This window comes from Hylaeus volcanicus, chromosome 4 (genome assembly GCF_026283585.1).
Source record: "Hylaeus volcanicus isolate JK05 chromosome 4, UHH_iyHylVolc1.0_haploid, whole genome shotgun sequence".
Taxonomy (NCBI): domain Eukaryota; kingdom Metazoa; phylum Arthropoda; class Insecta; order Hymenoptera; family Colletidae; genus Hylaeus; species Hylaeus volcanicus.
Window position 1 is genome coordinate 24852633 of NC_071979.1, and position 14260 is coordinate 24866892.

The 14260-nt window shown below is 45.9% G+C and overlaps 1 protein-coding gene across 2 annotated transcripts in view; it reads right to left on the reverse strand.

Annotated features, from left to right (window-relative positions):
• Nucleotides 1–833: 833 nt before the first annotated feature.
• The window catches only part of LOC128875388 (disintegrin and metalloproteinase domain-containing protein 9-like), a 57015-nt gene continuing 43588 nt past the window's right edge, over nucleotides 834–14260 (reverse strand). The window contains exons 3-15 of one of the 2 annotated variants that reach the window (XM_054120923.1): nucleotides 13796–13951; nucleotides 11196–11385; nucleotides 10804–10871; nucleotides 9817–9981; nucleotides 9570–9739; nucleotides 9181–9372; nucleotides 8802–8954; nucleotides 8253–8696; nucleotides 7961–8162; nucleotides 7682–7886; nucleotides 7214–7343; nucleotides 2580–4590; nucleotides 2371–2490 (exon numbers count right to left, since the gene is read on the reverse strand). In XM_054120923.1, coding sequence (XP_053976898.1) covers nucleotides 2485–2490; nucleotides 2580–4590; nucleotides 7214–7343; nucleotides 7682–7886; nucleotides 7961–8162; nucleotides 8253–8696; nucleotides 8802–8954; nucleotides 9181–9372; nucleotides 9570–9739; nucleotides 9817–9981; nucleotides 10804–10871; nucleotides 11196–11385; nucleotides 13796–13951 — 4092 coding nt within the window. In that variant the 3' untranslated portion in view covers nucleotides 2371–2484. Of the gene's footprint in view, nucleotides 4591–7213; nucleotides 7344–7681; nucleotides 7887–7960; nucleotides 8163–8252; nucleotides 8697–8801; nucleotides 8955–9180; nucleotides 9373–9569; nucleotides 9740–9816; nucleotides 9982–10803; nucleotides 10872–11195; nucleotides 11386–13795; nucleotides 13952–14260 lie in introns of both variants that reach the window. The other variant, XM_054120922.1, reaches the window with a different exon arrangement.

Consider the following 14260-nt stretch of genomic DNA (forward strand, 5'->3'; position numbering starts at 1 on the left):
AGAGAGAGAGAGAGAGAGAGAGAGAGAGAGAGAGAGAGAGAGAGAGATCGCTTCGTGTAAATAATAAATGCACAAATATTTTACAACTGTACCGTTCAATAAAACCTTTACTTTTTCCTCTTCTTCTTCTTCGTCTTCTTTGTTCTTTTTTTTTTTTTTTTTTTTTTGAGGGTAGATGGGAAAAGAGAGGTACAGGCGAAACTTACGCGCTTAACAACAAATCGAACGAGACACCGTTAAAAAGCTAAATGCTGAAGTCGCATGTATGCGTTCAAGGGTGGGTAGTCCACGAATTAACTTAGCGAGCACGAAGGTACATTGTACAAAATGTGACTTACATCTATGTTACATTATAAACATATTTACATATCGGTCAGTCAAATAAATAGTTGTTTTCTTTTTAGTCTTTGCGTGTCTAACGATGCTAGAGTTAGCGATCAGACATCGGTGCCCGAAACTCGTCCATCGTCAATGCGTTCGAGGCCGACTCAGTCTCGAACGTGAGTCTATATATATATATATATAAAAAAAAAAAAAGCAAAACGAAAAAGAAAGATACGTGTAAAACGAGAGTAACGGGACAACCGAAGTCGTGCTGTTTAAGCAAAATATTCCTACCGTTGTACTCTAGTCGTACTTCGTCGTAGAAGAAATCCCGCTTTTGCTTAGATTATAGGCGTTTACTCTAGCAGACACTAACGTTTAAGTTCGCTGGCTAGTCGCGTTTAAATTTTTGATTCGCGGGGGAATCTCGAAGGTACAATTGCATTCACGAAGGTGGACTTTAACGTTTAGTCTTTGGAAAGTGAACAAGCTGCTCCATATACAGTCCATTTTGTTTCCTTTTTTTTTTTCTGAGATATGATTTTCCTCTCGAGAGACTAATTCGTCCTTGAAAACTTTCTATGTTTATAAAATGATAAATTTGGTCGCGTCTATAATCTGCTATTTTATTATAATACGTACGGTACGATGATGTTTCTGTGCTATCTTTCGTTACACGTATATCACAGAGTTCAATAATTTCTTACGCGTTCCTCTTGCGTTACTCGAGCGAAACTTTTTCAAAATAAATTATTGCTCACTTTGTCATCTCGTTTAAAAAATCCTCTTACGATAAATATCCCGACGATCGTTAGTGTTTCATGTATATCCGAACGTTACCGGTAAATGGATGATGTCTACAAAAAATATTAGAATTTTTAAGTAACTACTATTTACAGTGGTAATACAGGGTGTCCCAAAATATCGGGGTACAACCCGAAAGGAGGTGATTTCTATTGAAACCATGTGATCTGGTACATTCTGTATAACGCCGTGAACTTCACGGCTGACACAACCTAGGGTTGGAGTAAATTCAATTGGCCTACGAATCGTCCACTTGATTTTTACCCAACGACGCTACATCTTGTAATTCCGGCAGTAAATACAAAAATTCCAGTCGCGAAGTTGCTCGATCGATTGTTTCTCTCTCTCGATAACTTCAGTCAAAGGTTCATGATCGTTGCACCGTACCAGTGGTTCTGAACCACTGCGCCGCGAATGTAATTAGAAGCGCAATTTTGGAGACGAGCCTCTATCTTATTGTGCTCACGGCACAGTTTATAGAAGAAACTCCTAGCACAGTTCCTAATTCTGAATAATTGTAGTACAAATTTAAGAACCTATAAAAACATTTAAGCGTTAACTTTTTACTACAATTACGACCAAGAAGAGCTATGTCTCCCTTTCACAAACTGTTTGAATTGAGTTGACTCGAAGAAACGAAGAATGTTCTTCTAAACTGTGCCGTGAGCTTAGAATGGCTAAGAACCACTGCTCTATAGGCTTTTTGCTTTCCCATACGATCTCTTTAAATAAAATAAAATCATAGAAATATCGTTCGGACGTATCTCGTACGTCTTCACTTCGTCTGAAAGTGAATCAACGACAGACTAGAATATCTCGCGCAGACCCTACACGTTCGTTTATTACTTTTTGACACCTGTCATTTCTATCGTCTTCCCAACCGTCTTTTTATGTGCGCTCGGTACCGTCCTCGACGCGTTAACGTTCTTGTTAGCTTCGAACTTTTGTTGAAGGGACGCCACGTTGGATTTCCCTGTAGCTGCTCTTTGCACTGGGTTCGTCTTTGTCCCCGAGTCTCCTGCACCTTTAGTCTCTGTTTTCTGGGCTGCCTTCGGTAGCGAGCTCTTCGAAATCGACTCTTTCGCAGACACTCCGAACGATTTGCTCGCGTTAGTAGGTGACTTCTTCTTCTCCGCGAGACTAGCTGTCTTGGTCGCGATACTCGACGGTTTCAACGGCGCGGACGGCGTCTTGGTAGCGCTGCCACGCGGCATCGTGGGCGTCTTCTGAACCGTCTTCGGCTGAAAGCTAAACTTTGGATTGTTTCCCAGAACGTCCGGCGACTTTGTACTGCTTTGATTGGAACTCGAACAGCTCGACACTACGTCAGGACTGTTGAACTTTCCCCCGTTATCCTTAGGGCTACAAGGCACAGTTTTCATAGATAATCTATTAACGTTCGTACGAGAGTCCTGTTTGTCAGGACTCTGCGCGTTGCTCGTTTGACCTACATCCGATCCTGGCTTCGACGGCTTGGAGTTTCCATCCGAGTACGGTTTAGACTTCGACGCGTTGTCCAGAGCTTGTCTGGTGGCAGTTTTCGTCGCGTCGTTTGCTTCCTTTGTCGTCGAACCCTTGGCGATGTGCGGTGGCGTTTTCGTCCTCCCTAGGGGTGGTTTCGCAGGCTCTTTGCCGTCTACCACCGACTCTTCGCCTTTCTGGCTTGCAGGGACTCGTTGAATCGGCCGAGTTTTCATCGAAGAGACATCCCCTGTCGCGGGCTTCATGCCCAGCTCCTTCGATATTTCGTCGTTCAGATTCGGATTCGCCGAATTCAGGGACGTCAACTTGCTCTTGTCGATCGTCTTCGACTCGACGTTGACGGACTGTTGCCGCGGCACGTTCAGCACCGACGGATTCAAGTAGCCAGAGCTAGTCGTGGAGCTGGATGAATTGAATTTCCCGGATGCCGAGTTAGAGTAAATGCTGCCTGGCGATTTGTAATGGTTGGAGTTCACGTAAGCTCCCAGCGAGCTGTTCGACCCCAAGTCCTCCGCGTTCTTGGACGTCTCTGCGTTCTCTTTCGCTTTTCGAGACAAGGTCGCGGTGGAGTATATAGAATCGAAGTTCCGATTCGATATCTCCGACACGATCTCCGAGAGCAGACCCATAGGCTCCAAGTTGGCAGGGTTGGCAGAGGTCTCGACGCGTTTTGGCAGTTTGTATTCGTTGTCTATGCGCTTGTCTAACTCCGTCTGGGTCTTTCTACTCTTCTCAGGAATCGCCTCTTCGATCACAGCGTAGATGTTGTCGCTGGTGGGCGATTCCTCGGTGATTTTCGTCAAAGACGACTCGGAGACGAGGTTCATGCAGTCATCGTAAGCGTTGTCTGTGAGCTTTTGCGTGCTCTTCAACTGCGGCGTCTGGTAGCCTGGTAGTCCTGGAATCTTCCCAGTCTCGTTCATCTTCTCCGTCGTCGTCGCCGTAGTCGACGTCGTGGAAGTCGGAGGACCAGGAGGAGGTGCCGTGGGTCTCGTGCTAGCTGGTATACTGGTAGGTCTTTTAACCGGAGTGGTTTGCTGACGCATCGAACCGAAAGTGTGAATGGCGGGTCTAGGTGTGATTTTGCTGTCTCTCATGGACTGGGCGCGCAATACCACGTTACGTTTCTCAGCCTCTGTGGTAGATACCACCGGTATCGCTGGTGTCGGAATCTCGATCTCTTTTTGAGGTATAGGATTGGAGATCTCCAAGTTCCTGAGGATTTCTTTGTCTATCACCTTGTTTGCCTTATGATGATGCGATCTAGGCAGAGAGTTGGTGTTCTTGTCGTCTTTCTGCGACACCTGCAGCCCCGTCTTCATGATCCCCGAATTGGGTCGAAGCATCGAAGCCAACCTGTTCAGAGTGCTACCCTTATCTGGCTTTTTCTCTATCTCGGGAAGCAGTAGGTTGGTCAACGGCGTGCTGTTCGGTCTTTGAGGCTTCTGAAGGTCGATGGAGATCGGGGGAGCAGGTGCAGGTCTAGTGGGCACGTCCATAGAAGGTCTGATCGGTGGTTTCGGCGCCACCAACTCGACGGACGTACAAGTAGTAGCTGCTAAGACTGGACTGCTGATCAAAGGACGCGCCGTGCATCCTGGATTCAGTGGCGGCAAAATGGGAGCCGTGGGTGACTCTGTGAAGCAGGACGTTGTGTTCAGCAAAGAATTTCGTGGCGGATTGCTCTTAGGCGGAGCCTTGATGTTGGTTTTTATCGCCACGGTTGGAATCGTGGGCGGAGGAGGCGCAGGCTTGGTAGGCTCGCCGCTCTTCGACTGATTCTTGATCGGGGTTATCGTGAAGCCTTTGAACTGACCGAATAGATTATTGTTGTAACGCTCGTCGGCTTCAGGTTTCGGCAATAAACTCGCGCACGCTGGATCTTGACTGAGGCTAGAATCGATCGTTTCGATGTTACGGGGCAAGGGACTGGAACGATCGATCGTTTTGATGGATAGTCCATTGTGGCCGCGATCGGTCCTGAAATTTTAAGCACAAGTGTAAGCCGGGGAATTCGAGGAGGTGCCAAGCGTCAAGCTAACGTTGCAATCGATCTCAACGATCGTTTCTCGCGAGCAATGTCCAATGCATGTGGCCTTCCAAACCTTTGCCACACGTGAAACGCTACTGGCATGCACTTACAAGGATGCGAGCCAATCTGTTTCCCTCCAATTTTAACATGTTTTTTTGTAGGATGGTAGGGTACAGATATCTGTTTGGGTTAACGTTTAACCCAATTTTACGCATCGCGAGTTATCTTCTGTCATCTTTCAAAAATATGTTAAAATCAGAGGGGGTAGATAGGGCCCTTGTTAGTTCCTCGAGCATCGTGATCCACGAAGAAACGATTGCGCGAAGGCAAGCATTCCTCGTTCGAACCGTAGTCTTTTCAACGATTCTCGAAACGCATGCAACCGGACAAAAAACTTGCAGGGAAATGTTAGTCGAAGATTAAAGTGTTAGTAGCAAGTTCTTTGGAAGAAGGAAATATTTTTTGTGTTTTTTAATTACATAAGAAAACTGTGTACACTTTGCGTAAAACACTACTTTTATTGAATAAACTTGTACAATCCATCCGGCTTAAACGCGAGCAATTTTGCAGGATATCGAAAATATGCCTGGCAAATGACTGGAATCGACTCGTTGCTCGGTAAAAGCTGAGATGGGCACAAACAACTCTTATCTAAATGAAAACTATGAGAAATGAAATAAATGAAGATCAGAATTCGAAACAAAGAATGAAATTATAACTCATGGTGATTAAACAAAATTTCACGTGCAATTTGCACTCACTTAGAAAGAGCTTAATTAAAGTACATCCATCACACAATTAACGACTGATACGTAAGAGCTAAAGAAGATAATAGAGTTTTATTTACCTTTTTCTTTTTAATAAAAACTTATCTATATAACTGCTCGATCGTATAAACGTCGCTATGCTGTTTTTTTTTTTCATCATCCGGCGTTTGAATAAAATACTGCCCATCTCTGGCCAAAACTAACCGAACGTTGACGCCTCCTTTCGTTTATTCTGTTTGTTGTTTTGGTAATGAATTATTAAGGGTATCGAGTAATCGTTAATACTGACTCGTCGATTCGATTGCAAGCGAAACGTTCGAAAATCTTTAAATGCAAAAGCCATCGAAAAGAAATTCACACATGCCCATGCTCGTGTCACACATCAATCTCTATGCATGCTCTACGTTCGCGGTTCTCAACCTGTTTTCGAAATGTGTCTTTCCCGTGAAAATTCGAGAACCGATGGACAACCGCTATTCTACAATACTTTATTATCACCCATTTTTTTTCTGTTTGGTAATACTCTTATACGACGTAATATGCATACTTTAATCGTATATAATATTCTAGGATTATATTACGTCATATACGTATCAATACTTGAGCATGTTATGGTATATAGTAAACGAATAAATAAATCGCCTACGCGCGAGGTTTTATTAATATTTATATAGTAATAGGTATAAAATCGTATTCTCATGTTCGAACATTTGTAAAAATATAATCGTTTAAAGCGCTGCGGCAGGACTTCCTTTTGCGAGCAGCGCGAGTGTCCGTAGATTCGTTCAAAGCTTAAAGTATACTTAATGTTAAGTACATAGTTCTTGTTTCCTTTCCAACGGAAAAGCCCTGCGATGAAGTATTCGTTTTATGAACTATTACAAAGTAAAAAATCACAGTGCATATTTTAAGTCGATTTGGCAATCGTAAGGATTCAAATGAATTAACCACCACCGTTATTGCCAACCCTGTGTATCGTAATGCAAAGATCATAGTTCAAATTTTTAAAAAAGAACCAAATAAAACAACCACTATGACCTTCGCACTAAACTGAGATAAGAATTAGTGGTAATTCGCGTGTGAAAACAATAAAACTTAAGACAAGAAAAGGAGAGATTAGATCTTTGGCTTTAGACTCTGAGCCGGGGCTGGCGGAGGAGGTGGTTTTTTATTGTAAAAAGGAGCCTGTACTTTCACGCATGGCTGTTCAGCGGGCAACAAGGGTTCGCCAGTTTTTGGCGGGACACCAGAACTACCGGGACTATCGTTCAAATGTTCGAACTTCACTTCCGTTTTCAGTGTAAGTCCCTTCACGTTTTTCGAAGGCTTTTTTTGCATCTGCTGAATACGTTCCGCTATTTTCGAGCCCAGCTCCGACCTGAGCGAATTCTTTCTCGGCCGTGATTCCGCGGACGGAGATGGGACAACGTGAACGACTGACCGGTCAGCAGATTCAGCGCTGTCGGACTTTCTATTGTTAATATTGTGACTCTCTACGCTGGCGAGCAACATGGACTTTCTGTACTCGATGCTGTTGCTACCGTTTATTACGTCCGGATTAGTGGTCGATATCAGGTTGGTTTTAGTGATCTGAAGCTTCTCTTTCGGCGGCAGACCGTCGGTGATCGTGAATATTCGGTTCGCGTCGCGCGAGCTCTCCTGCCGCGGCGTGAAGAATATCGCCACCCTCTCGTAAAAGTTTTTACCGATCGTGTGACTCGACGACGTTCCTCCACGTGCACCACGCGACGGAAAGACATGCGGTTTGCGTTTCTCTTTTACACGATCGAAACTAGATACGTACGTTGCGATCATGCCCTTCTTCCAGTGCTGGCCTGGGTTTCTCAAATACCAAACGCCGAATGAGGACAGGGCAGCCATCGGCACGATGCCCAGAAAGATTATGTACATGGCCATAATCATGTCGTTCCTCGCTGTAACACAAACAACACGGGATCATCGAATTAAGCCTTCTATGTGGGTCTTCTATAGGAGGGGATATATGTAGGATAGCGCGATAAAGGCGACTCGGTCGATTAAATAATCAGCGGCCGCCATCGGGCAAAACCGAAAGGACACACGCACATGCGCCCAGAAGCATGTCTCTTTTATCTTTAGAGGTTAAGCGATGAAAGCCGAATAACGGTAACTGAAAAGCAGTTATCGGCAGGCCTCCGATGTATAAATTATAATATCTTACATATATATGATACGTATAATTTAGGAAGACCGATCAAGATTTTGTTAGTTATCGTTGAACGAATTAATTCACCATTCGGATCGTCTGCGGGTCCGCTGTCCTCGGATCCACCAACGCCAGGTTGAGTGCAATCGGGTGGCCGGAAGCCGCGATTGCAGTGGCAGTGGCCAAGACTGTTGCACACCCCGTTGTCTCCGCAATTATTGGGACACGCTTTCCCTCCGGAGACGGTCGCGCGCAAATCGGCAACCGGCATGCATTTCTGATTTACGCACATCTAAACACAGATCGTACAGGTGTAGTTTCGACGAAAACAATTGTCGCTGGAATACCCCAGAATTATTTAGTTACCTTTCCAGGCGCGCATTTTGCACCATCCGGCGTCAGTCCAGGATCTACTTGATTCAGACCCAAATCCACTATGGCCGAGCGGCACGGTATTATCTTCCCACCGTTGTTGATGAACGAATGACTCAGAATTGCCACGGACTCTACACCGAACTCCAATCTCTCGTTCAAATGCTTGCAGTGCAGCATTCCGCAAAGGAGATTTCTAAAATTAGTAAAAAAATTACATTTCACGTTTATTATTTTAGTTGACAAGAGTGCTGGACGAAAACAAGAAGAATATAGGACGTCTTACTCGTCAGTGCACTTGACGTAACTGGACTGGACGCGATTGTACCCGCAGTTGCCGTGTTTCGTGCCCCTGTTGTTCATGTCGTAACACTGCGCATCCGATGAGGTACCCGTGGGTCCCCACAACAACTTGCACTGGTCGTTGTGGGTCCTGCAGGAACCTTGATAGCAGAACGCCTTTCCCATGCTGCACGGCTCCCCGTCCATCTTGAACACGTCAGCTGGACAGTACTCGCTCTGGCCGGTGCAATACTCGGGCAGATCGCACTCGTGCTCCGCGCTTCTGCACTCCGTGCCCGCAGTTTTCGGGCGACAGGTCGTCAGGTCGCAGCATTTACCCGTGGCGCAGCTAGCGTTGCCGTGGAGCATGCAGGTAGTTACGTTGCAGCAAGGATTGTCGCAATTCTCTTTCAGCCCGCAGTCGCACTGTTCTCCAGGCTCGACGAACCTGTTAGCGTTAACACACTCTAATGACGTTTCGAAAGTAGATATTGCTAAGGTTTGCGACTCGAACATGGAGACGTATCAAGTATCAAATAACACAAATTCTAACCCGTTCCCGCAAATCGGACTGTCGAAGAGCTTCTGCGGCTTGTTCCTGAGACAGTAATCCATTCCGTGTTCGAAGGCTAGAGCGAGATGGTCCAGGGAGCAGGTCGACCAGTGCGTGGGTCCCGACGAGCCGCTCGACGGTGCCATGATGCATCTGTAGCGTTTATTTATATATTCACGGATACGGGAAATTATTTGACATTACATCTAAGGCGTAGTTCAACAGAAATCTATGAAAGAGCGATACGATGAGATCGTAACTTCAGAATCAGAAGGAATGAACGACGATACTCGATCGCGTTTGGAGTTTCGTGTAGGGTGTACGTCGAAGTGGAAGATCTCAGTGAAAAAGTAAACAGAATTAAGGCAGTTCGACCTACTTCTCTTCGGGACACTCGCAGTCAGCGGAATCGTGCTCCATCCCGAAATTGTGACCCATTTCGTGAGCCACGGTGGCGGCCACCAATCCCACGACGTTCGAGTGATCCATGGAGACACCACCGGAGAATTCGTACGTGCATATCGGCCCTTTAAGAGCCTTCCCTACCACGCCTCCTTCGAACACGATTCGCCTGCAAGTTTCAAAATTAAGAAATCTTTTCTCTATTCTACGATAAATAACGCGGAGTATTTTTTAGGTAAATCTCGGTGACGCAAATACAAATTTGTTGCGCTACTTATCAGCACAGGGTTTGACGTTGACAACCCGCGCGCGCGGGCCCCCCCAAATCGAATGTGTGCGTACGTATTTCCGTTGCCCTCAACTTACGTCAACAGCTGGGCGTTATCGTTGGGCATGTCCTGCACCAACTTCTCCCGCCTGTACCGCAGGAAATTCGAGAGGGTGGTGTCCCCGTTCGGGGATAGCGTTATTTCGTCCGTGTCCGACCAAACTTGCACGCCAACCAGGGCGATGAATATGTTCAATGGCATGTATAGCTGCAACACGACAGACATTTCTCGAGCCTCTGCTAATCTAAACTCCCGAGCTATTAAACGGACGTGGATATACTAACAGCGTTGATTATATTAGCGATGTCCTTGCAGTGGTGATACACTTTGTCCAGATTCTCGTCAAGGGCCATGTACTCTTTTTTATCGATCACGAGGACCAACTCCACGTATCGCGAATGCTTGTCCGCGTTGTACGGTCCTCGGATCACTTCGGCCGCTCTCTTGTGCTGCAAGAAAAGTCCGTTTCCAATCACAATTCGTTCAACGTTCGACGCGTGAACTTCTCGGACGAGAAGATCGGCGATAAGTCGATCGGTACGTTGCGTTTCGAGATACATCGGTTTTCCAGGTAGTCTAACGACGGACAAAGACGTTTAAAAACCTCGACCGGAAGGTGCATCGTGCACGGTTTGGGACGAACGTTACACTCGGACACGTTAACCCTTGAACGACCACGCGGAGGTTCACCAGCGAGCGAGATGTCTCGTTAACACGTTGGTTGTCAGACTAGAACTCGTAAAAATTTCTACGAAGTTAAAATTTTGTCTGAAGATCGATTGACGAAGATTAGTATTTATTATTAGACTGCGGTTGTTTATGCATAATAAAATCTTCGCGAACGTGCCTACAAAAATTGAACCCAAATAGGAATTTATTTTATTCTGCAAATATTACAACATGAACTTTACTTTCAATCTTTTTTATATTTTTGCATATTGTGTGCATTTTGTAGGTTCTTGCACATTCAAATTTCCTATAAATCCATAAAGATCCGCAGTCTATTTATTAGAATTTCTTAACCATACTCAGGAATCCTCTTTCGATATATTTTTATTACCCTCTCCTATGGAATCTCCTTTTTTTAATTTCTCAGTGAAAAGTCCTGTGACCCACTCCTAGGTAACGTGGCGACCAACGTGTTAATTGAATAGATACTTGAATAGATACATTTTAGACAATACATTTATCTGAACGTAACCGCGCGGTCGTCCAAAGGGTTAAGTTCTCGCGATCCCGTGGCGACGTAAAAGCAATCAATGGCGTCGTACCCTCGTGGCTCTGTTGACGATCCCGCGGTGTTCACGGCCGAGAACATGGTGCGGCGTTCCCTCGTAACCTGCGTCGAACAAAAAACCAACATCATCCTCGGTCGAGTTCCCGGTAAAGTTACGGACAAAGAGTCAAGCGAGCTGGCAGAATCTCGCTCCCACATTCGTTAAGACCGTTAAGGAGAGACCAGTATTCGCGAGACAGGTCTTCCAGCCCAGGAAAGGAGCGCGCGCGCGCGCGCTACAACGAGCAAGGGTAATAGCTACGATTCCATCCACGGTTTTCTAGCCGGTTAGGAAGGTCGTCGAGCTTTCAGGGATCGTTTCTAGTAGACGGTGCTAGGGCTTCGAGGTAATTTGGGAAAATTTTAAAAGCAGACGTAGACGTTTACCGCAGGTGTGATTGCTCAGGAGATCGCTGTGCTTGTAGACGAAATGTTTCGAGTCCAGCGACTCCTTCTCCGGGTGGATATGGTGAAGATTCTCGCCATCGAAAACGACTCCCCGCAATCCTCTGCACGTAGACAACGCTACCCAAGAGCCGGGAACGTCGCGGACGCTGCCTTGGTAGTGGCAGAGTTCCTGTAAATTTTACCAACGATTCTTAATCGTTCAACGAAATCTTTTCTTTATTTCGTTTTCCTTTTTACTTAACAGGTTGCCTTCGCGATCTTTTAAACCAAACCGCTCCCAACGCACCTTTTCGCGCATAGATTGTAATACATTTAAATTTCGTTGAAATATTAATCGTAAAAGCGAGGGATTCGGTATGGAGAATGACCCAGGTTTGTATGGAAGGGGGTCATCTCTGGAAAAACATGAAAAATAGACGCGGAGAGCTATGGCGCGACCCGAGGAGGATTCTCGGCGTGGACGAAACTCGAGAATGAATTTTCCCCGGCTTATCTCGGATTCTCGGACGCGTTCGTCCGTCCGCCACAAATATAGTTGGCCCAGATTCTGCTGGGCCGGTCATTCTTTTCGTCTTCCTTTTGCTCGTTCCTAGCGAGAAAGGATCCGCTGTCTCGAAATGCAAACGTCATCGCCTCGCCTTCTCCCTCTCGTTCATCGAAGCGAGATATTCGGATTATAAGACTCTTTCGCTAAATCTCGGTAATGTATCCCCATAAAAAACTTCAGAAATGTAAAAAAATTACGCAAAGTACATGAAAAAGTGGAGGACTCAAAGAGTAACCATAGAAAAATAGAAGATCCTCCTAAAAAAATGCAAGAAAGTAGAAAAAGATGTGAAATCGAAATGAACAGCCAGTACATGAAGGTCCTTTCCAGTAAAGTGCAAGGTGACACTGTGTAACATAATATCAAATTCGGTGCTTTCCAACTATGCGCAGTTAAAATCCTGTGTTCAACAGTGCAGACGTTCAGACTCTAATGGCAACTCACGTAAACTGACTGCTTCGCACTTTGGCGGTGAAATGAAGAAGCTAAATAGTGTATCAACCGCAAACTGAGACTGTTTAGACATTTGCCTATCGGTAGTATGGGTAATATTAATTTTGATGGACTCTTTCGATTTGGTGTCTGGATAAAAGTTTGCCTATACTATAATATTCCAGCGGAGAGATGAAATCTTCCGGCGTGGGAAGCGCAATTCCGTTCCGACGGAATTTAATTTAGCCAAAGTTTCTTTCGCAGACAAAGCGGCGAACGGACAGACGAACAAAAGGCAATAACTACAACCGTTTCGGCTGCGAAACCTCTGAAGAGCATTCTAACTAGTTAGATTCGCGGAATTTCCCCCATTTAAAACGACCGAAATTAGCTCGTCCGCTTGTCCTGCAACGACGAGCGCAAATAAACCGTGGCGAGAAAGGGAGACGAGAGTGAACCAGAGAGAGACAGCGGGGTAGACGGCAACTGGACGTGCCAATTCGTTTATTCAATTGCGTAAAATGTGGAACCGACGACAACAGAGCGCAACGAACTCGTCCCGGTCGATGAAACACTGCTGGTCTGACTCTGGCCGATCGCTTTATGCGTGGCCATTAACCGTGAATAACGCGCGTCGCAAAAATTTATATCAATGGTAGGTGTCCAAATCGTTGAACAACCTGGACAGCCATTTTTCTGTCTGTCCGAAGCGTCCGCGCGACGTCGAGGAACGCCCGTTATTCTTCTCGGGGTGATTCACGATCCGCGCGCGATGATACTACTAATGGAACTCGCAAAAATATGAATTGCCTCGCGCGGCGACGACGAACTGGAAAAATCGTCCAGGGAAAACGTCGAGAAACTTTCCATTCCCGTATCGGATTCGTACTCAAATCCGCTGCATAAATCTAGGATCTCTAGGTTCTTGCCAGCGCGTTTATTCTTGAGCTTTGCTTGACACGCCTACATCGGAGGATGAACCCTTTCTATCATCGTGAACGTCGAGTAACTTTTTGCCTTTTTTAAACTTATTCGTGTATCCATAAAGTACTCGGGCATTAAATTATTCGAACAGCCGCAGGCCTAGTCGGAACAGGGAGTGGTTGGACAAAGGCGAAGCATAGGCGAAACGTTGTTAAGAGTGATCGATACTCTCGAAACGTCTCTACGGTCGTCTATAGCTTTCGGTCTGGTCGGATAGTGAGTCACCGTTATCGATTTCGGTGTTCTTTACACCTGTGTTTTGTATCGTATCCGACTGGTGTTTTCGTTTCGAGGCAACGTTTGCTGAACATGGATTATTCGAATATTGTTTTCTACGTACAATAATCTACCGGATAGAAGCTCAAGGTACTCTCGAAAGGTTTGCACGAAGAAGAGATCCATATTACCAAAGAAACGATTAATTGGATCACGAGATTCTACACTTATAAGTTATTCAGTGGAAAATTGGATCTCTCCTCGCGTATGTAGGTGATGGGAGTTAACGATGCTTCTTAAGAGCTATCGAGTTATTTTGCTCTAGTAAGTATTCGGGACAAAGATATCGATGGCTCCGAAGAGCACATTCGTGTACGAAAATCCTGGCAAGTGTACTCACAACTTTCGATGGCGTGTGCACTTTGTACGCGCCACGATGCTGATGACGCTGCTGGTAGCCGACAGGGATCAGATCGGTGTTCAGCCTGAGGTCCAGCACGCGCTTCACCCCATCCAGCTCGAAGCCCACCGTCAGCACGTCCGCGTGCTCGATGTCCTGAAAGCAAACGGCAGACGAGTTAGATGGATGGGCCATTTCGATTCGAAGCAGCAAGATTCCTCGTAGCACGCTTTCCTATCTCGTAACCGTCGCGTTTCCGCTCAAACACGCCCGATAAAACTCCGTCGAATCGACGCTCAAATGCATTATAATCGTTTCGAAGCTCGACATTATGCACCTGTTGCGCGCCGCCGTCGCAGTCGCCGAGAGGATCACGATGAAAGAAGAAACGCGCCGCGATCCTCTGAGAATCAATGCCGCGGGAAAACCGAGGAAACTCACGAGACTTATCCTACACTGAGGAAA